The sequence below is a fragment of the Amphiprion ocellaris genome, chromosome 10 (genome assembly GCF_022539595.1).
Source record: "Amphiprion ocellaris isolate individual 3 ecotype Okinawa chromosome 10, ASM2253959v1, whole genome shotgun sequence".
NCBI classification, from domain to species: domain Eukaryota; kingdom Metazoa; phylum Chordata; class Actinopteri; family Pomacentridae; genus Amphiprion; species Amphiprion ocellaris.
In genome coordinates this window covers 17,054,603-17,076,795 of record NC_072775.1, presented here as the reverse complement: position 1 = coordinate 17,076,795, position 22,193 = coordinate 17,054,603, and the positions used below count along the sequence as shown (strand labels likewise).

The 22,193-nt window shown below is 41.9% G+C and overlaps 2 protein-coding genes across 3 annotated transcripts; both read left to right on the top strand.

Annotated features, from left to right (window-relative positions):
- The first annotated feature begins 2,166 nt into the window (after positions 1-2,166).
- LOC111578813 (angiomotin-like 2a) lies at positions 2,167-10,088 on the top strand. Of its 2 annotated transcripts, none has more exons than XM_023285778.3 (11): positions 2,167-2,332; positions 2,845-3,624; positions 4,116-4,284; positions 5,777-5,921; positions 6,035-6,124; positions 6,857-7,152; positions 7,262-7,437; positions 7,575-7,628; positions 7,744-7,940; positions 8,132-8,263; positions 8,755-10,088. In XM_023285778.3, exons 2-11 carry the CDS (start codon positions 2,921-2,923, stop codon positions 8,838-8,840), a joined length of 2,049 nt encoding a protein of 682 aa, XP_023141546.1. In that variant the 5' UTR covers positions 2,167-2,332; positions 2,845-2,920; the 3' UTR covers positions 8,841-10,088. The 2 variants fall into 2 exon arrangements, with proteins under 2 accessions (XP_023141546.1, XP_023141545.1); XM_023285777.3 differs by having other exon boundaries at positions 7,527-7,628.
- Positions 10,089-17,042: 6,954 nt separating this feature from the next.
- LOC111578814 (uncharacterized) lies at positions 17,043-22,109 on the top strand. The gene is made up of 5 exons (XM_023285779.3): positions 17,043-17,494; positions 17,958-18,057; positions 18,508-18,628; positions 18,732-18,969; positions 20,197-22,109. The coding sequence occupies exons 1-5, from the start codon at positions 17,210-17,212 to the stop codon at positions 21,583-21,585; spliced, it is 2,133 nt and encodes a 710-aa protein (XP_023141547.2). The 5' UTR covers positions 17,043-17,209; the 3' UTR covers positions 21,586-22,109.
- Positions 22,110-22,193: the final 84 nt, after the last annotated feature.

Sequence of the window (22,193 nt, the reverse complement as noted above, 5' to 3'; positions counted from 1 at the left end):
AAAAAAAGACAAACCACCAAATTTTAAGAGACGTTAGAGAGATTCTGCAAACAAAACATAAGAAGTTATATACAGTACATAATGCTGTGTTTTAGCCAAACTGTGTATAAACCAGATGAGAGAACCTCCACTTCTGCATGCTACAATGCCAGTGTATTAGGAATAAAGATAGAAGGTAATCCTTTATTTTATGACTCAGAACGTGTTTTTGAATGATGTCCTGGGAATATTCCTGGAAAGGACTAAAATTGATGGTAATTATGGGTAAATCCTGAGGGTGCAGTAGATAAACCCTCAAATGACTTATCCAAATTAGCTGCTAACACAAAAGTCTGAACATGCAAACAAATGTCACGTTTGACTTCAGACAGGCTTGTAGTTCAATACACGTCAGCTCCAGGCTGGATTATTGTAGATCCCTATCATCAGGATGTTCTAATAATTATCTGAAACACCTCCAGCAGATCCAAAATGCTGCAGCCAGAGTTTAAAAAGGAACTACAGACATATTTTTCTCATATTGAGAGAATCTTTGAACCTAATAAAAATTCTTGGTAATTGGCTCCCTGTAAAAAAACAAGAAGTCCTTAATGAGATGCATTCTATCTTAAAGACATTCATGTCAAAATACAGCACTTTTCTCTCAGCTTGCAGGTTTAATTGTGGTTCCTACAGTTTCCAAAAGCAGAATGGGAGGCATGACCTTCAGCTATCAGGCTTTGCTGCTGTGGAATCAGGTCCCAGTTTGAGTTGAGGAGACAGACACTTTCTCTACGTTCAGATTAGGTTCAAAACGCTCCTTTTTGCTTAGAGTTACGGCTGCTCAGGTGACCCTGAACCATCCCTTAGTTATGCTGCTGTAGGCCTTGACTGCAGGGGGACTTCCCATGATGCACCGAGTGCCTCTCCTCTTCCCTCCTCTCCTGTACTCCCCATACATTTAGATGCCACCATTGTATGCCACTAACTTTGTGTCTTTTCTCTCCTGTAGTTTGTGTTTTGTTGTCTCTGCTGGTATCTGTGACTGAGGAGTGACACGTTACTGATCTGCAGTAGTTCACCAACCTCCAGTGTGTTTGTTATTTTCTTTCGTGTTGTCTGTTTGACTTGTATCTGCTATCCTTTTCTCTCTTCCTTTCACCAACCAGTGGAGACAGATGGCCAGCTTCCATAAGCCTGGTTTGCCTGGACATTCTTTCCCGTTAAAACTTTTTTTTCCCCGCCTCCTGTCTCCAAAGGAAATCATTGGCTTTGTTGGGTTTCTGTCTTCAGCCTTAAGATGACTTTGTGTTGATGTTGTCAACTGGCACTTGAGAAAATATAAATGGTGTTGTTAAAATAATGGAACAAAGTTTCTAGTAATGCCTGAATAACAAATAAATTTTTAGGAAGTTTAGAAAAACCAACACATGTGACTACATTAGCATTTTTTCTTATTTATTTTTCCACATTGAATTATTTTTTTCCAGTGAAAATTAACAAAGTACATCTCAAGTATCTTGTGTAGGTCTACAATTTTAAGATAATTGTACTTACAGGCGTTTTGTTTTCAGTTATATGTACTTTTCTCTGCTTACATTTATTTAAAAACTTTGAGATTTTGATGTTTTAATACTTGCACAATATGATAATGTGATGCATTATAGTAAATCCACCACAGATAATGATCTAATATAATAACATAAGAGGGATACTTTTGCATATTGGGAACTTTTAATACCCTGTATGCATGGTGTGGCTGATTATTCTACACTTAAGTAGGATTTTTAGAACTATATTTACAATGCTGTACTGCTACTTCACACTAAATGATCTAAATACTTCACCAACCACATAAGATCATTAGACAGAGCAAAAACGGTGCCACTGTGCCACTTGAGGAGTCTCATTAGGAGATTTTCCTCCAGAGAAAGCAGATGAATATCTTGCCCTTCACTCCAAACACGAATGCATTTATTTTAAGACATTCACCCAAAGCTCTGTAAAACTAACACCCGTCTCTGTGCTTCTTTTTCACTCCTCATTGGTAATAATAAAGCGCAGTGCAGCCTCCCTCCTCCTCCCGTGTGGTTTTACGCTTTTGATCCCCGAGGGACTTCGCGTTTTACATTCCTGGCATTCCGACCTCAGTCCCTCCTCGGTTACTTATTATCGCCGCCTGCTCTCTCCACAATCATTTCACAGCGAGAGAGCAGCGCGGCAGTGTGTCCGGGGCCACGAAGATGAGACACGTTTGAGTCGGGAAAAAAAAAAAACGGATGTAAAACTTGTGGACGTACTCCGAATTTGACTTCGACAGCGAGGATTTTGGCGACGATGAGCGCGTGAGCTGGTAAGAGGAGTTTTTTTCTTTCTGTGCCGCACGAGAGAGAAACAACAAAAACGAGACGCGAACGTGGATAAAGTAGCCGCAGTGTAACTTCTCATGAGAACTTTTTAGAGTTTAGTGTGTTATGGGGGAACTAGAAGTTATTTACGGCGTTTTAAATGTGACTCCTGTGCTATTAGAGCGAAGTTATTTTACAATGCGGGTTTGTGCGCTTTTGCTCCCCCGTGAGAGTGGAATTTTTGGCGCATGCATTTTTTTTTTTTTTTTTTTTTTTTTTGCCTGCTGTGGAAAATGTGTCCACATCTCTGTGTTGTCGCTGTTGGTAGTTTAAACCCCACACTGCACTTTTTCTATTTAATACCTGTTCATCGAAGAAATCAAATACATTTGCTTGATTTTAAGTGTATGTTGCAGATGTTTCTGTTATTCCCAAGGCCTCAAACATAATCTTTCCTCATCATATATGTTTATTCCTGCCTCCTCACATTTTATCCTCTCATCCTTTTGTGTTCCAGGTTCACAGCTGATTTATTTTAATACTTCCAGAAAAGAAAAAGCAACTGATCTTTAGAGGGAATCAACAAAAGCGGTATGTCATCCACTGAGGAGCCGTCCGGCACGGTCCTGCACCGGCTCATCCAGGAGCAGCTCCGCTATGGAAACCCTACAGACACCCGCACCTTACTAGCCATCCAGCAGCAGGCCCTGCGAGGAGGCAGTGGCAGCAACAGTGGCCCCAGCAGTGGAGGCGACATGAGCAGGAGCCCTCGATCCTCCTTAGAGAGTCTCACCCAGGAGGACCCTCTGTTCCCCCAGCTCTCTGCCAGGCAGGAGCCCCAGGGCCAGGAGCACCAGGGGGACTACCACCACTCAGAAAGCGGCTACCAGCTGCACGGGGAGGCCCTGCCGACCTATGAGCAGGCCAAGGCGCACTCTCAGTATCTGGCCTCTCACTGGGCCCCTGCAGGCCCCATCAGGCAGCTCCACGAGGGGAAGCTCCTGCATGATGGAGCCTTCCATGAGGAGGCAGATCTGATGGAGATAAAGTGCAGTCATGTGCGGTCGCTCAGCGAGCATCGCATGCAGATATCTCTGGAGAGGCACGACGCAGCAGCTAAAGCAGAGGCCATCAAGATCACCTCTCACAGCTACCCTGAGCTCCCTTACTATGCTCCACAGAACACAGGGCCAAGCATGGACAAACGCTGCCCACCTCCAGAGTACTCAGCCCCCATCCAGGGCCAAGGATTTATCCCCCACCAGGTCCAGGAGCCAGTGCAGGCTCAGCAGCACAGGTACTAAAGGGACCATATCTGTGCATGTTTTGTAAAACTATGGTAACATTACATCATAGTCTGTGGTGTCATTTTTATACAAGAACCCGCCCAGTGATCAGTATTGTGTTTCATATGCGTAAACACATGCTTATCAATGTGAGTCACACTGTAGCCAGCATACCGATTCCTATTTCCGCCTAGTAATACTTATCGGAGAACAAGTCTAGCCCTGTAGGTGTTTGTAATGTTTGGCATACTGAAACAGGATAGATTCACATGCTTGTGTTGCCTTGGATGCTTTCACAAAACTATGTTCCTCATATAGGCTTTTACATTCTTTCAAATCTCTGGAGTCAGCTTGCTGGTTAATGGGAATAGAGTGATATTTCAGATGCCAAGCTCCAAAATAAAGTCCTGTCTCATACTTCTATCTACACCAAACAGACTGATTGAACTGAAGCGGCCTTTAATTGAAACTCAGTTTGTACTATGTTATGCATCTCTTATAGGTATGTCCAGTCTGTGGAGTCAGCTGAAGTTCCCTGCTACAACACGTACAACAGTCTGCCACCTGCTGGCCTGGAGGAGCCCAACCAGGTGGAGCTGCTGCTGATGGAGAATGAGAGGCTGAGGCAAGAGCTGGAATCCCACAGGGAGAAGACCAGCCGTATTCAGAAGGTAAAAAGAGAAATCCATGAGAGAAATTCATATTTTCATGAAGCTGACATCTCACACAGATCATGTTACAGAAATTAGAACATCCACAGTTGAGCTAGATTGACACATTTCACATTTAATTCTTAGGGATTTCATTTTCTCCTGAAAATATCAACACAAAAGGAAGAGTTGCAATAACATCTATCAAATAACATGAAAGACAGACTTAGAAGCTGCGCAACAATGTAACTGGCAGCCACTAAATGATGACAAATGAATTTCTCAATCAAAAGGAAAAAGTGACATCCAGACTACACCCTCTATCTGAGCCACCTGTCTATGAAACACAACCCTAGTCCACAGTTGCTTCCCTGACATCCAACTCCAGGCACGCTCCCTCATCTGGACGCACAGATGAGATCAGCAGCTGCTACCTTCCACAGCAGAGGCACAAACAGAGGTCACAGCCTGCTACTGTGTTTACACACTCCTTTCATTGTGTAGCTGACCTAGTGGAGGCCAGAGAGTGTGTGTGCGCTTTAGTTCCAGAGAGGCCATAGATTTTCTGTGTAATTCAGGGCTTGTCACACACAGCGAGTCGATTGGGTTGTGACCCCCATGCAGCTAATGGATGCCTGGGTGAGGGTCTACAGCAGGTGGTAGACTGCTGTTTAAAAAGTGAAAAGTCCTTTTAGGTCTTCCACCAAATAGCTCCTTTTGCACACTGCACTGCTTCTCCTGCCGTTCTGTTGCTTTTCTGACCAACCAGGCCCTAAAATACGATACTTAGTTGTTCAGCGTGGTGGAAACAGTTTCAGCGACATTTGACACCTTAGCCAATCTTTGTAAAATTCACTCCGCTCTCTGCGGGAGTTATGTCACGTGGCCCTCGCCTTGTCTCAGCCTTAAAGAATGATAATTGCAAGGGTTGGAAAGTTTTCTCCGTCAGGCCGCAGCCCTGAGTAAACATGCCTGTGTGACTGCTGTAATGGTGGGTGTCTCTTTGCCGTTTCCACAACCCAGGCACAGGCATGCACACCTTCCCTCCGCTGGCAGCCTTCCCAAACCTGTGTGTGTGTGTGTGTGAGTCTTTGTGTGTGTACGCCAAGTTGTGCTTTGTGGTGTGTTGTGTATGCACACGCTCCTGTGCGCTCACACACCTGGAACTACAGCTATCAGTCCTCAGGAATGTAGATATAAATCAGGCTCAGAGGGAGTGGTGCGGGTTTGAATTCCTTCTCAGAATTATACCACGCACGCACACACACACACACACACACACACACACACACACACACACACTGGGTGTACTGTACATACACAGTTACATATGTACCCATATGTTTATCTTTATTCTAACAACATGAATCAACATTCCAGCTCCTCTCTGGCATGTGAAGTAGGTTAACCAAAAATTCCTCTTCTCCTCCTTCTCCTTTTCTGTTCCTCTTTCTTCCTCTTTTCCAAACCTCCCCTTTCCTCCCCTCCACTTCTTTTTCCCCTCCCATTTCAGTTGGAGCAGGAGATCCAGCGTATATCGGAGGCCTATGAGACGCTGATGCAGGGCAGCAGTAAGAGAGAGAACTTGGAGCAGACGCTGAGGAAGCGGATGGTGGCTGAGATCAGGAGGCTGCAGGATTTCAACAGAGACCTAAGAGGTACTGACATACAAACACTAGAATACCACATAGAGGCTGTCTGCAATAATAGTAGCTCCAGCAGTCATATGCTGTACAATTTCGTCTAATTTTAAACCTTTCATGCATCACAGAAAACTTGGAGAATGCCAGAACGCATGTTGCAAAAGAAGTGGAGGCAGCCGACCATAACCAGCACATCATGGCGAAACTCCTCGAACAAAGTAAGTACATCGTTTTGTTGAGCCAGATTCCTCTCCACTGCTCTGTGTTACATCCTCCTTTGGAATGAACATGCTTCATTGGACGGGATTGTTGCATAGCATGGGGCCCTTTTTGTAGCTATGGGCATCCTGCATGCAAGACTTTCACTTGCATAACACCAGCTTATTTGGTAAGAGGGCTTAATAATAGGGAATTGGATCCACGCACCTCTTTGCCAAAGGAAACGAATCATCTCTAAATCACAGAGCAGCAGTGGAAGTGGTAGAAATGAGGTTCCCCCCCACCTGTTGTGAGTGTGATTTATGTTGTCTGTTTAAGGAACTGGACTCAAGCAGAGCGGTGGTGTTTGTATGGCCTTGATGAGGAATTCTCTGTGCTATGTGGGTCAAAAGGATAGGGCAGCTTTCTCCCCCCTTCCTCCTCCTTCCTCCTCTCAACATTCCAAGAGTGCTTTGCTAAATGAAGAACACTGGCCACCATGTAGCAACTCTGGTACTTATTACTGGGTTGGACTCCAGAGGGAGACAATGTGGAATGCTCAAAGATACCCCACTCCCCCCCGCTTTTTTTTTTCCTAGAGCAGACTTCAGAATACTTTGAAATGATTTCATATTTCAAGTGAAAACACTTACATCCTTTCCAACGCTGCGGCGTTCAACTAAATCCTTGACTCTAATCCTCACGCATTAGCATGCACTTAACCTGACCACCCCACTTTCTGTCTGATTCAGACGAGGAGCAGAACTTCGAGCGGGAGCGTGTAGAGCGGGAGCTGCAGCGATTGCGAGCCACGGCCGAGGAGCAGAGCAGCAGGGCGAAGCGGCTGGAGGAGGCCCTAGAGGCGGCTCGGGGACGAGGTCGCCAGCTTGAGGACGAGTTGAGGAGGAAGAAGGCCTATGTGGAAAAGGTGGAGAGGCTTCAGAGCGCGCTGGCTCAGCTGCAGTCCACCTGCGAGAAGAGGGAGAGCCTGGAGATGAAGCTGAGGACACGACTGGAGCAGGAGCTGAGGAGTCTGAGGGCACAGCAGGTAAACCTCTTGTCCTAGGAAAGCTGTTATGATCCTGGTGCCGTTAATAGGGCTGAGATTCTAAGTATTTCTTGCCAGCTGTTAAAAATACTCTCTCTCTTCATCTCAGAGGCAGTCTCAGCCTCCAGGAGTGACCATGTGCTCCCTTCAAGAGCGCCTACGGGAGCGTGAGGAGCGAATTCTGGCCCTGGAAGCAGACATGGTGCGCTGGGAGCAGAAGTACCTCGAGGAGAGCACCATGAGGCAGTTCGCTATGGAGGTCGCTGCTACCGCCGCAGCCCAGAGGTAAAGACCACTACAGCTTGACATTTGGTGCTCACATACTTCTCATCTCATTTGAATCAAGCTCAGTCTATTGCTTGTTCCATTTACAGAGACACCACCATCATTAACCACTCACCCTGCCACTCCTCTAACAACAGTTTCAACGAGGACCTGCCAGTTGCCGACCACAGGAACCAGGAGATGGAAAACAGGTAGATGCTTTTAATGAATGTCCCCTTTTGTTTTCTCAAGTCGTGACAGAATTTGTGTTTTCGTCACTGTTTGGGTTATCTGCTCACAAATGTCTTTTATTGTGCTCTGCATCAGGATCCGTGCGCTTTACGCTCAGATCTTGGAAAAAGATGCCGTGATCAAGATCCTCAACCAGCGGCTGCACCAGGATCAAGGTCGGAAGGACGAGCAAAGTCCCCGAACAAACCTCCTGAACACAGCAGGGGCGCCTCTCCGACCCGCCTCCTCCACTCCCTCCATCAGCGCCACCAAGAGCAACACTAAGAGTAGAGGTGAGGGGAATAATGATCCCATTTTTAATAATTCATGTGACTGAGGCAGCGTGGCCTACTGTATGTTTGACATTACATATGTGCTGTATAACCCATTTGAATCACTTGGTGGTTACTGTAAACTGCTAGAATGTGTGCAGGATTTTCTGACAGACAATTGAATTGACATTTTCGGTGCTGCTGTCTTTCAGGTAAAAGTCTTTCAGATGATCAGACTTTGCCAAGCCATCAGTTCTCTGTTCAGTCTGAACCTGGAACACTAGAACGGCAGGTGGAGGGACCCAAAACCAAAGAGGCTGCCAGAACTACTAAGCTCAACAGTGGTGAGTGATCTATCAAATATGCATGAGAGCATTTGTTTACAAGCTCCAATAATGCAGTAGTGCTCTCAGTATAAAACCTGAATGCTACATATTTTTGCACACATGCCGTACAGAACGTGAATAAGCAAATCCTGCACACACACACACATGCAGCATGTAAGACTTTATTTGTCTACATGAGAGCAGTTTTGGCCTCCACTTCATGGACACTCGCATTGATTAACCGTACTGCGGATTGACCAGCCAATCAGATACCATCTGTCCAGGTCATGGTTCATAATGCGGGCCCTGTGGAATGTGCATGGTTAGGAAATAATGTGGATCTGTTGACTGAGCACATTCACCAGAGTGGTGTGTTTGACTGTGGAAAATGTCTGTTAACCTTTAGTCATTGCTAGCCGAGCTGCATCCTGGACTTTTTCCACCGTTTTAGCCTTAAAACATTTATATAATTATCCATTCCCTCTTTCTTTCTTTTTTTTTTTCCCCAGACAAGACAGCGCCTAAGAAGTTGCTATTAAACCCCTTCAGAGGCCTGGATGAGCTGGAGTCAGAGGCAGTGGAGATCTTCATTTAAAGAATCGATGGGTGGATTCTGAATGAGACGCAAAAGCAATTCTGTGAAGAGTGAAAGAAGAGAGGATGAAACAAATATATTGGATGCAAGGATGTTGCGAAAAGAGGCCAATGCACAAAAAAAAAGACTTCACATTGTTGAGACAGAGCTGTGCTCTGACTCACATACTTTCATTAAGCTGGGCGGCTGCAGGCAGTTTGCCCGGCAGAGTGACAAAAGATAAATCTTCTGAGGTACTTGGACAGTATTGTGGATTGTAATAGGGCAACATGTTCTCAGAGAGTGTATGCCAAAATATTTATATAAATATCTATATAATTGCTGCTTTTCCCCTTTTATTATTATCTATTTTATTCCTTTCCCCAATCCACTGAATTGAGAAGCTACATATTTATCTTATCTGGTTTCCACATTCCCCAAATATTAACTTAAGCCTCATGCTCCTCTAGACAAATATTCATTAAGAGGTTATCTATGTGACCTGCATTCCCCTCCTCTCCTGAAAATGCAGATTTAATCTGAGTAATCTCATTCCCATCACGTAGATGTTGTCTGTTTGGAAGACTCCCCTTTGCTGATTAATTTAAGCTGATAACACCTGAAACACTGTTGATCTAAATGCTCTTGCTGTTCATATATCTTAAGCCTGAGTAGCTGGTTCTGCAAAGGTTCTGAGATGTGTGAACGCTGAGCTGCATAATATATAAAATTTGGTAATTATTTTTATTTTTTTTGCCAAACTGACACAAACCTGATGTTGTAATTTTGGGACGGTGCAGCATCATGGTGTGGATTTCATCGTCTTTGTTTCTGACGCTTGTGTTTTCTTTTCTCAAAGTATGTTTGCATGTGTGGTTACAGTATGAGTGTGTGTTCTGATGTGGTGACTCTGCTGGTTTGGTCACCACTGAAGGGCAAAAGTTGAAAACGGCGTGTTGGGTTGTTTTTTTTGTTTACTGTGAGCTTTGAACTAACAAACAGGTTAATTATTATTATTATTATTATATTTTATACAGATGTTTGTATTGTTATTTTAGATACAATAGTGCTTTGAGCAGGACGCCAAAGAGTTTATGTTTGTCTGTTGTAAGTTATGTGCCGACAATCACGGTCTTGTCAAGCTGTACACAACCAACCAAGTGTTGACTTCAAACGGACATTTCTGTGAACTTTAAACAGTATGAAGGTTTTTACAGTTGAATTCATGCAACATTTCATAAAGCAATAAAATACTCTAATATACATTAACTGGCTGCTGAACTTCGGATTTATTTCATTTATATTGTTGGCTGCCGTGAACTGCTACACCAGGAAATCTCAAATATGCCGGTAGGTGTTAGAAAATCCAAATTTCTCTGATAAACTTCTCTCTACCGTTCTCACTTGGTCTCCTCGTTCCCGTCCTCTCATTCCAGCACAGAGAAGAGTGCTCTTCATTAATGAATACCAGAGCTGCATTCTTCTGGGTTCAACTTTCTCGGGTGGCCTGCTCACTTGTTCTCCTCTTGCCATGAAGAGCATGCTTGACATAGATCACATTCTCATAGGGACACGTAACTCTATACGTGACAAAGGCAGGTTTCTCCCAGATTAGCTGCTAATGCCATTTGAAATTCCTGTGCACCTTTGCAAGCATGCGTTGCATTCTGAAATGCTTTTCTTGCCTTCTGATTTAACTCTTAATGGAGAGCTCAGTTGGGTGGTATCTGTTTCCAAATAGATGCCTCTTACACACACACACACACACACACACATGAACACACACACGTGCACACAACAGAGCCACAGATGTCGACTTGTACCAGTTTGGGGCGGCTGAGCAATGCAAACAATGAGATTTCACAATGCAGCAGGACAATGACAAGGACAATGAATGTTATGGTGTCATCAGTGTGCATTCATGTTTCACCAGTCATCCACTGTGGTTTGGTTTGTTAAAAATAAAACATAGCAACAAATCTAGTACATGGCAGCTTTATTCAGCACACATTTCTAATTCAGAAATTGTAATACAGGGTGTAGTTCAACAAATTTAAAGCATTTAGATGTTTTGGATTCATTTTTAGCATACAATAACATCAGTTTGGTGCATGAGAACAGCCCCTAAACGTACAGCCAGTCACAAAGAGCGATCTTCAGCAACTCCAGGATCAAGGATTCCATGCAGCAGATGTTATGACCTGCTGATTATGGAGTCTATTTGGGATTACATGGAGAGACAGAAGACAGTAAAACAGAATAAATGCACAGAGGCAAGTTCTCCGAGAGGATGGAACAATTTAACCGCCTGCAAAACTGAGCACAAATGTTTTCAGGAGAACTGGAGTTCTGCAGTTTTAAAGGCAAAGCAAGTCACACTAAAAACTGATTGAATTTAAGACTTTCTGGTTAGTGCACTTAAACTAAAGAACAAAAGGTTTTGGTTATTTTTGTAATAAAAAAACTCAATCTAGGGTTCAAAACTCTTGCGCAGAACTGCATTTCTTTAAACAGTTAAAATCCCTCTCCGGTCATAGGAAAAAAATGGTAAAATCTGCTGTATGCTCATAAAAATTACATATTTAAAAGCTATTCTACATGTAAAGAATCCCTTCCTGCTTTAGAATAGCTTAGATGTACCTCTAAAATGGGCAGATGTAAGGAGTCCCAGACTCTCTCTCCACTTCACTCCATTTACTGCAGCTGGAGCACATCAGCTCACTTATAACTCTGCTTGAACGCTGTAAAATTATTCGACACTACACAATGGCAAATTCTAATATTGAGAGAAATGATTTTGGAAAGCCTGACAGTAAAGATCCTGAAGTTTATTGTGTTTGAAACCACAGAAAGCAGACTCACTGCTGTTAAAACTGTCATTGGTTCGCTGATTTTAACATGGAAATGCTCAGCCATGTTGTTGAATGCTTTTTTTTGCTCATGTTATGCTCCTACAACATAAAACAACATCATATGGACATGTTAACGAGGTAGAAAATTAGTTGTTTTTTTTATACTTTGCCTTTAAAGTTATGAGACATTCTAAAAGCACATTTTTGAGTTTTTAAAAAAAGTGAAAAGTTCTTTGAAACTTTCTTTTAGAAAGAGGTGCAGCCAATCCACACTTAAACAAGTGCATATCAAGTGCACACTTCATTAAAATGTGTTAATGATTTATTAGCACTTACAACTTCAGATGATTACAATGCAAACACTGATTAATGGATAACTCACATTTATAACTACATCATAACTAAAAAGTAATTTATAACCCCAAGTAGTATTAATACAACACATCAGACTTTGTCAGGAACAGATAGAAACAATCCTGGATTTCCATCACAGTTTCCGATGTTTTCACAGCTCAACAACTTTGCCAGGCTTCATTTATGCAGAAATAATACTAAATCTCCCCGATGGTGCCGATTTGGTGCTCTGACCTTCATGTGGAGGGTGGAAATGAAAAAATGATTTTCTCTGTATGGATTGTTCAAACACTGAGAATTAATTAAACAGCGACATATCCACAAAACCTCAGAAAGATCAGAAAAAAATATTTGAAAATAAATTACAATCCCGGGTTTGTGTCCCGGCCTGGGATCTTTCTGCATGGAGCTTGCATGTACTAATTGTGCATGCGTGGGTTTTCTCCAGGTACTCCAGTTTCCTTCCACAGTCCAAAACTATGCAGAGGTTAACTGGTAATTCTAAATTGTCCGTAGGTATGATATGAGTGTACATGTCTGTCTTTATATGTAGCCCTGTGATAGACTGGTGATCTGTCCAGGGTGTCCCCTGCCTTCACCCAAAGTCAGCTGGGATAGACTCCAGCTCCCCACGACCCTAATGGGGATTAAGTGGAGTATAGATAATTAATGGATGGAAGCTAGAATTCAACAGACAAGCAAAGTTTATTGGGTCAAAAGCATAGCCAGTATAGTATAAAGTCCTCAGAGAGCTTTGTATAGACTGAGGAGATAAACCAGAATGATCTTGATTTGGGCTTCAGTACTAAACATTTTCAACAGAGACTGAAATGCAATCAGCGGTATGGCGCTTAGAGTGAACATTACTTTGTTACTGAGGTGCATTATGGGAAATGTAACATCCGGTTTTATAAAAACTTGACCTCTTGGCCTTTGTTGCTTCAATTTTTACCCTTCTTTCATGTGTCCTGTTTGTCTTTAACTGGAATTCGACACTGAACGCTCCTTTAAAGGAGCTTGGATTCCAGTGTGGGGGAACTTTTCTAATATATAAAACATGTCAGATACGCAAGGCCAATAAACAATAAATCATCTATTAACCTACAAAACTGATTTGCCCATTATGCTCATGCACAATGAAGAAAGCATAAATCAGGACGTATCCCGCAGTGGTGTGTTTGATAAGTGGATGGGGACTGTGTTAAAACACCTAAGCAAGCCTGGACTTGGGCAGAGAGGATATGAGCTGGTGAGATAGCACAGATGCTTTTGACAGGGAAGCTTGTATGGGAAAACACAGAGCAGGAACTGGTGGTATGCAATGCCATCAATCTTATTTATGAACTGAGAGCTCTTATCTGGCACACTGACTGACAACATTGTGAAGACTCGCCAAAATTCCTCTGTGAATGTGAAAGGCAGCTGACATGTTGCGACTGCGGCTCTCTCGCTTTTTCCCAGAACTGGTATGATGGAGGAGGATAGAACGTAAATGCGAGTCAGGGGTGAAATTCCTTTGTGCTCAAACATCCAAGAAAGTGAAATTTTCTAGACTTTGTGGAGGAGGTTTTCGCTCATTTTCTCTAGCTTTGCCACATGGGAACTTCATAGTGAAACTTAATGACCGTGAAAGGAATGAGTTTGTTGCTGTGTAAACTGTGAAAATGATGTTCTCACACGGTGTGTTTGTGTGCGCTGCCGGGTTTATTGCCCTGCCCTGAAGTTTACAGTCTGACGGCACATTCCTAATAAGCATCAGTGTTTGAAGTTTCAACACATTCGACGAATGACAATATCAGAGTAAGCCAGTAAAGAGGAGCTACGTGGAAAGCAGGTTATAAAGTAAATCAACATGGCTTTATTCTATTTCTGAATAAGGAAAAACACTCATTAGGGAAAGAGCTGCAATTTAATCCACTAAAACACACAACAAACAAATAACAGCTACTGTATACACATCACAGGCATGTACAAACAAACATAAGGATGCAAATGAATGTGGAGGCAGTGTGATGAGAGATTGACTGACTGGCCTCCTCAGGGCAGATAAATGCACAACTGATTAATGGACACATGGAGTAACTTGTCAGATAGAGGTCGTCAAAACACCCACCAGGGAAGTTAGTCCTTAAAGCTCAATCATCTTTTTTCATGCCACAAAAGTCTTAGCATGTTTTTGGACATTGATAATACTTGCCTCATGCCCAGAGGGACGCAGCAGAGCAACTTGTCGCCACCTGCCACACAAGGCTGCTGCTGCAGAGGCTGCAGTCATTCGTGTTTGTTCAGGGGCCATGTGTTCAAAACTGCAGAGGTGACCCTGAACCCATATTTCAACCACACGTCCATACTGTGGACTAATCACCATTAGAAGATATAACTCAGGCTTTAAGTGACTGAGCAGCGTCAGTGTGTGAAAGATTTGCTGCAAAGTTAACATATTTTCTCAGACAACTTTGAAAATGACCCTTAAGATCCTTCACCTTTTGACATCCACTTATATTCAGACTATTACTCAGGCATCCAGGGCTCTTGAGGCGTGATTCATGCGTTGAAAATCTCCCTCTGACACAGACGAGGCTGTGTAATGTGTCATTGTGTCACCAGCTTCACTGTCAATAAAAGAACATGTGGCTGACTCCCAACAAATGGTGCTATAGTCGTGGTTAAAAGGTTAAAAAACAGACTTCACTGACTGTTGAGAGTAATTTACACACTGAAAAACCTGAATTGTTTGATCATATTAAATAAATTGCTTTAATGGGTAACATGCAATTCAATTACGTATAATCAGATGAAGTTATATTTATGCAAATGGTTTAAGTTACATGTGCTTGAATTATTTGATACCTCTCAAATGAACAGTTTGCATCAATGCAACCTTATTTAAAGCAAAGTTAGGTTGATATTTTTTCAGCTTATGCATTTGCTTTGCTGAAAGACAGAGCTACGGTTGAAGAATCTGAAAAAACCTGAACATGATGATGTCAGATGCGCAAAGCTAAGAGAGGATCAAATTTTTTGGACTTTCACTAAAACTACAATCCCATTTTAATGGGACGAAGTGTCATTTCAAGTTGATAGAATCCACAAAAATGACTTTTCATCACCAAAACAGAAAGTTAGAGGAGATTTTTCCCAGACAGTACTCTACTTTTTACAGTAAAGTCACAAATCCCCTGAGACACAAAACATGAAGCTTGTACTGTAGTTACAGTTTGTGCTTCACCTCCTGGAAGACATGCGTTCTTTGAGTTGAGGGATTAGAGGTGTTAACTGCTTCACAAATCCACACACAGCTTCACATGTACACGATGCTGCCGCTACGCTTCTGCTGTACATGTACTAAGGTGTCATGTTATCAAAGCCTTGGTGAGCATATGCTTCCTAACATCAGACTGTGGAGCAAAATGTGATAAAATACAGCGACCAAATCAATCAAAACAGAGGGTATGCTTTCAAGAAATAGGGTTCTTGCTGTTGAATATTACTGAACAATATCACAGCCAACTACTGACTGCAGTCTTAGTATCCTGGGCTTTATGTAATTCTAATTTCAGAACTTTGAAAGCTCAATAGCGCTACCTGCTGGAATCTTTATTGACATGCATCTGATTTAGCACATTTCCCAAGACACAAAAGGTTTCAGAAGCTAAAAAAAATCACCATTCAGAGGTCTACAGTCAAAAAGTGTATGTTTTTTTCTTTATCAACAGAAAACCACAGTTTAATTCACTGTCGCTATGTTGAATCTGTTATTTCTGTCTGTAGCTAGTCTAACAATAGAATGTTCATTGTTGTAAAAATATTAATTGCTTAGGGTGACACAATGTAGCAATAAGTCACTGGAAAATTCAAAAGTAGATCAGAGTGGAGCACCCCTTTAAATGATAGGTACTTCTTTGTCTTGACACCTGCTTCACTTTAGTTATACACAAAATACAAGATCTGTCCAGCCCTGTTAATGTTTTTACTTTTGACATTTGCTGCAACAAAAGACATGCCTTATGCAATATTCTGGGAGTAAATAAAAGAGGGTGTGATATCCCTTCATGTGTGTTTGCTTTCTCTGTGGCTCTTATGATTCCCTATTTGTGTCTCCATCTGGTTGTCTGTGTACTCTTTTCTGTTTCTTCTTGTAAATCTGCTTTCCCTGCTGGAATATCCGTTTTGTCTCCTGTTCATCAGCCCTGTTTTCTATCCTCCTGTTAGACCTCCTGTTCATCTGCCAGATTTTTTCACCCTGTTGCGTCTTTAGTTCTTGGATGATCATTTTCCAGCTCCCTATGCTGTTTTAGTTATCGGGACTGTAGTTTCTTTGTACTAACTTTGTTTGATTGAAGTACTGATGTTGCTTTTTAAAACCTTACTCTGTGAAAGTGGAAAATATAAATTTGTGATCATGATTACTAAATAGTCATTATTGCATTTCCCTGCAGTGCTCTTTAATACAGCAAAAAAAGCAAAACAACAACAACAACAAAGAAAAATGAAACAATCTGAATCAGAATCAACATTGTTGCTGTTCATTGACATAAACCAGACTGCAATGCCTTTAACTTTGAGTAAAATATTTCGTGTTTGTGCTTCTGAAAATTAAAAAAACAGTGGTACTAAGTAAATAAGTGATAAACTCCTGAAAATTAATGTATATTTGGCAGTAATGATCAGATTACTCCGTGAAAGAGAAAAATGGCATTGATATACATTTTTATAGCAGTGTTTATGAGTGGGACATTTTTCAGGACCTTGATTAATTTTTAGAATTGAGGCCTAATGGCTAAAGCTATTTCAGTTGTTTAAAACGCCTGGACTGATTATAAATAATGCAGAAAAATTAGATAAATTGCATAAAAGATATATTTTTTTATATTTTTCTACAAAATCCACCGGTCAATAAAGTGACTAAGCTATTTGCCACAGTCTAAATAAATAAATAAACATAAAAATATAGCTGATAGATGATACATGACTGGGGCCGGTGTACGCCTGACAACAAACCATTCGAACCCGCTCGCTAAGCCCCGCCCATCCAGCCACCACCGCTACCGTAGCAACAGCGGCATGCTAATTTAGCTCAGCGCTGCTTAAACTGCAAACCCTGTCAGCATCCCGGATCCAGCAAACATTTATAAAGAGTTTCGGGCAGTTTTAAACTCGGAGGGGACAAAACTTATATCCGGGATGTGCTCCGTGGTCGGATGTGATTCGCTTCGTCGCAGTGCGCAACGGTTCAAGTTACCGGAGGACCCGGAGAGGAGGCTGGAGTGGGTTCAGTTTCTGGCCACAGTCAATAAACAGCGATTTAAAGAGTCATCGTGGACTGACATCACTATCTGTCGGGAACACTTTGACGATGACTGCTTCGTACAGCTCACTGACAGCGTGCAGCTGAAGCCTGGTTCTGTTCCAACAGTGTGTCCACAGTCAGAGGATCCAGAGCCGAACCTGGGCAGCAGTAAATGTGAGGTGAGGGTTAACCTCCGACCTGCACCGTCATCACACAGTGCTGCACCCTGGTGTCACAGTGGACAGGACTCCTGGGGTGTTGATCAAATATACCAGCAGAAGTATTGACAGGAACATATGTGATTGACAATAATATACACAAAAGTCAAGATAAGAGTGCAGAATAAATTGTAAATTAATGAGCAAACTGTCTAACCCACGTCTTGTGTCCTTGCATCGTGCCTCAGATGTTCCTAACACTGACAGGTGCGTAATGTGCCATTACAGCTGTAGTGTTTCCATGCAGTAGGTCTATATGCTAATACTGTGGAAGTAAGTATACACATCATACAGTCAGTCCCCACGCAAAGTTTACATATATTTTCTCATCCAGTCCGCACATAAGCACTACATCATCAACCACACTCTGCTGTTAACACATTGTGTGTCTTTTTAAAGCTTTTCTTTTTGTCACTGTGTGTAGGAGTCTGTGGATAACACAGAAGTTGTTTATGAACATGATCGACTCAGAACATGTGATGGCCCAACTGTATGTTCGGAAGACTCAAGGCCAGCTTCATCGGGTAATGTTAAATCATGTGTAGCAAAAAATTAAGTATAATGATGCATTTTTTATGTGTACTTACATACACCAATCAGGCATAAGATTACGACCACCTGCCTAATATTGTGTTGGTCCCCTTTATGCTGCTAAAACTCCTCTGACCCAGTGATGGACACAGGACCTCTGGGGATGTCCTGCAGCAGTGAATTCTGTGGATCCTCTGGGTTGCAGAGTGTGACCTACATAGATCAGACTTATCTTGATACATCCCCCAGATGCTCAATAAGATTTGGATCTTGGGGGGGTTGCTTGAGCTGCAATGTTTAGGTGTGTGGTACATGTCAAACATCCACATGAATGTCAAGGTTTCCCAGCAGAACGTTGCATTATAACAAGATGATCGATGTTATTCACTTCACCTGTCAGTGGTCATAATGTTGTTCCTGATCGGTTCATAATTAATTTGCAGCCTCCCAAGAAGGCCTGGCCCCCAGAGACGTCTCATGTCCAGATGATCCCTCAGATGCATTCATATCTACATATAATCAGATGCAAGCAAAAAATGTGGATAGGGATTTAATCAGGAAAAAGTAAGTTCTTCTTGAAGCATTTTTCCACAGTTTGACCACTTTTTAAAATTTTTTTTTGACAGCAGATTGGTGTGTCATATTTCACTTCAATTATTTATTTTAGAGCTGCTCTTCTAAAGATGGCCGGGAAGTTTGTTGTGAATGAAAAGCGGCTTCTCCAGCTGTTCAGCTCCAAGTGTCCGTCATGTGGAGGTGAACTTCAGATGAACAAGGTCACCCGCGGCCTCCTCGTCATCGTGGACCAGCACTGTCTTCAGTGTGGCTACACGTACCAGTGGAAAAGTCAGGCTGATGGTTGTGCACCAGCAGCTGAAGATAAACATCTGACAGGAGGCACAGAAGTAAGACATCAGCAATCAGACATGCTGCTACGCATCCACACGCAAGAGTTTAGCGTACAGATTAAGATAATTGTGCACTGTTTAGTTTGTCTATATCATGTGGAGCTCTCAAAGGTCATGTTTTTTTCTTATTTTTTTGTACTCAAGTTTTGCATAACCTTGCAATTAATGCCATTTTCATATTATTTGATTTTGTGGCATTTGTAAAATTAATTGGATTTGGACATTTTGGATTATTTTATTTAGCTACAAGCATCTTCTGTGCAGTCTTAAACCTGTAGACTCCAAAACCTGCTGGTGGGTTGAAAGGCATGTTGTCTTTAAAAAGAAAATGTAGAAATTTTAAATTTTATCAAGGCCAAAAACTGAAAGAATCAATGGATTTTCAACTTTCTGGCGTCCAAAGGGATATCATTAACTTCACTTTATTCTACATGCACATTTAAAAGTTTGACAATAATAAAATGATTCAGATATTTTGAAAAGAACAAAATTTCTGCTCTCTTTTATTCTTTCAACCATTAGTGATTCAGCTACAACCAGCAGTCACATGAGAAAAATTAAGAGTTTTCTGGTGAACTAGGCTGAAATTCAAGCTGTGTTTACAGCAGAGAGGAAACAAGGATGGGAACTAAAATATGTCAGCAGTAAAATATCTATAGTAGGTACAATACCAATCAAAAGTTTGGACACATCTTCTCATTCAATGGTTTTTATTTTGTTATTTTGTAGATAGACATCAAAGCTATAAAAGAACACATATGGAATTATGTTATCAACAAAAAAATGTGAATCTTCAGCATTAATCTACAATGTACAAAATAATGCAAATAAATGAAAAGCATTGAATGAGAAGGTGTGTCCAAACTTTTGACTGGTAGTGTAGATTTACCATTTTTTCCCCAACATTGGGAACAATTGTGGGCACTCGGAAATATATTGTACATGTTGATTTAGGTTTTTACAGTTTTTGTGAAATAGCTTGTAAAAGAAATTTAACTTCAGTTTTTTTCTTTTTTTATGATGTATGGAATTATAACCGTGTCATAGTACTAAGAAGACATTTTTAAGTTCTTGCTACTTCTAGCCGTGGTTGTGCTGTTTCCATAGTACTGTATGACTTCATATTGCAGTGAATTAGCCCACAGTGAGTAAAAACAGGAGTTAAAAACACACAAACTGCTTGGGGTTGAGAGGTTGAAACCTTTTCTTGTAATCGTATCACAGGCAGCAGCAACAGATGACACCCACAGCGGCATCACAGGGGTCCCTGAGATTGTTGCAGTTATCGATGAGGAGAGTGATGCCGTGAATGAAACAGAGGAATCAAGCGATCCTGGTGACATGGACTCCGATGAGGACTGGAAGCCAGTGAAGGATTTTTTCCCACTTGGAGTGCTTCCAAGCCAACCTGATGAGGAATCCAAAGATGAAGGGGAAGAAGAGGCGGCTGATTATCCCTCCATCCTCCCTCAACACACTGAGCTCTGTACAGACTGTGGAAAGTTTTTTAATAAAAGAAAGTCGCACACCTGTGAGCACAAAATAAAGCCCTATTCCTGCTATATTTGTGGCAAGAGATGTGTCAGCAAGATCGCGCTCAATTCTCACAGCAGAATCCACAATGAAAGTTACGAGCATCGGTGCAAATATTGTCACGTTACATTCAGAACAAAGGTGGGCAAAATGACCCATGAGCAGACCCACCAAACTGAAGGAAAACCCTATAAATGTCCAGACTGTTCAGAGACATTTGCCTCTAATAGGGAGCGAACACTTCACCTGGAAGACCACAGAGGCCCCAGGCAGCTAACATGTCACATCTGTGGGATGGACTTCCTTTGGCCGCTTTCTCTCCAGAGACACTTGGCGGTTCATACTGGAGCAAAGCCTTTTAAGTGCTCGGTGTGCCAACGTGGCTTCAACCAGCCGAGTCACCTGAAATCCCACATGCGCCTGCACACAGGGGAGAGACCTTACAAGTGTCAGCACTGTGATAAATGCTTCAATCACAACGTGAGCTTGAAGAGTCACATCCAGCGTTACCACACATCCAGCTCTGGACGTGAGCAGACGAAGGAAAAGATAAACGAAAGGGAAAGTGACACTGGTGATGCTCAGTGTAAAGGGAACAACAGAAGTGTGGACTCTGGCCTTGACAATGCAGAAGAAGAAGAGGATACAGAAGAAGAGGTGCAGAAGGAGAGAGTACATAGCTTTAAAAAGAAAAGGAGAAGCACGGGTAGACCCATAGGACGGCCTAAGAGCTTTGGATCGGGTAACACGGTTCTGTCAGTTCAAATGGAAGGTCAGGTATCAAACACTAAGACTGGAGCACTTAATGTGCAGGAGCTAAACAGAACACAATGCAGCGATGAAGAAAGTGAAGACAAATCGTCTGAAAGCGACACATCCTTCGATTCAGCAGCGGAGGAAGAGGAGAGAAGCAAGAAAGCGATGAAGAACACAGCAGGATCAAGAGGAAAACTAAAACTTTCTGACAGTGACTCTGATTTTAAGCCAGCAGACAGAAAGAAGAAGAGGTGCAGCAGCCAAAACCAAGGAAAAAGCTTAGGGAAGCGCAGAGGAAGACCTAGAAAAAATCTAGTGATGTAAAGACTTTTAAAGTGTACAAAGTCAAATAATTAATTTTATTGCAAAGTAAAAGAACGAGGAGTCACACGAAGGGGACATTTATTTCCTTGACAATGGCTTAATATGAGGTACAAATACTTAGGTCTTGGCCAGAGTTTAGATTGCAGTTTGAGAATACATGTTCACTAATGTGTGTAACATAACATCAGACTGGAATGAAATATATTAAATATATATTAGGTGACAATGCTCTTGTCTGCTATGTATTTCAAATACACTATTCTTTATATTACAGTCATATAAAATTATGTATGATATGTAAAGTGCTCAGAAGTTATTCACACATGTTGCAAACTTCTTCTCTGCATCTAATCCCATCACTGTTCAGAATAGCATATGAGAAACCGTTATTCTTCAGAAAAGTTAGGAGTGCATTTTTCATTTTGTGGCAACAGAGAGAGAAACTGTTTCAACTGCTTCTGTAGTTTGGCAGCAAACATAAATACCAATAAACCCCTACAGCACCTAAGGAAAATGTTTCCGTAATAATTATTGTGATAAATTCCTTATGGGAAATTATAATGACTAAAGCTTAAATCGGGTAAATTCTTACAAACATTAAAAAAAAA

Excerpts from the sequence above, each read along its gene's own strand:
- LOC111578813 (XM_023285777.3), top strand. The coding sequence starts at position 2,921 with ATGTCATCCACTGAGGAGCCGTCCGGCACGGTCCTGCACCGGCTCATC. Across the intron at positions 4,285-5,776 it reads AGACCAGCCGTATTCAGAAG|TTGGAGCAGGAGATCCAGCG; the intron begins GTAAAAAGAGAA and ends CTCCCATTTCAG. Across the intron at positions 5,922-6,034 it reads TTTCAACAGAGACCTAAGAG|AAAACTTGGAGAATGCCAGA; the intron begins GTACTGACATAC and ends CATGCATCACAG.
- LOC111578814 (XM_023285779.3), top strand. The coding sequence starts at position 17,210 with ATGTGCTCCGTGGTCGGATGTGATTCGCTTCGTCGCAGTGCGCAACGG. Across the intron at positions 18,629-18,731 it reads AGGGATTTAATCAGGAAAAA|AGCTGCTCTTCTAAAGATGG; the intron begins GTAAGTTCTTCT and ends TATTTATTTTAG. Across the intron at positions 18,970-20,196 it reads ATCTGACAGGAGGCACAGAA|GCAGCAGCAACAGATGACAC; the intron begins GTAAGACATCAG and ends ATCGTATCACAG.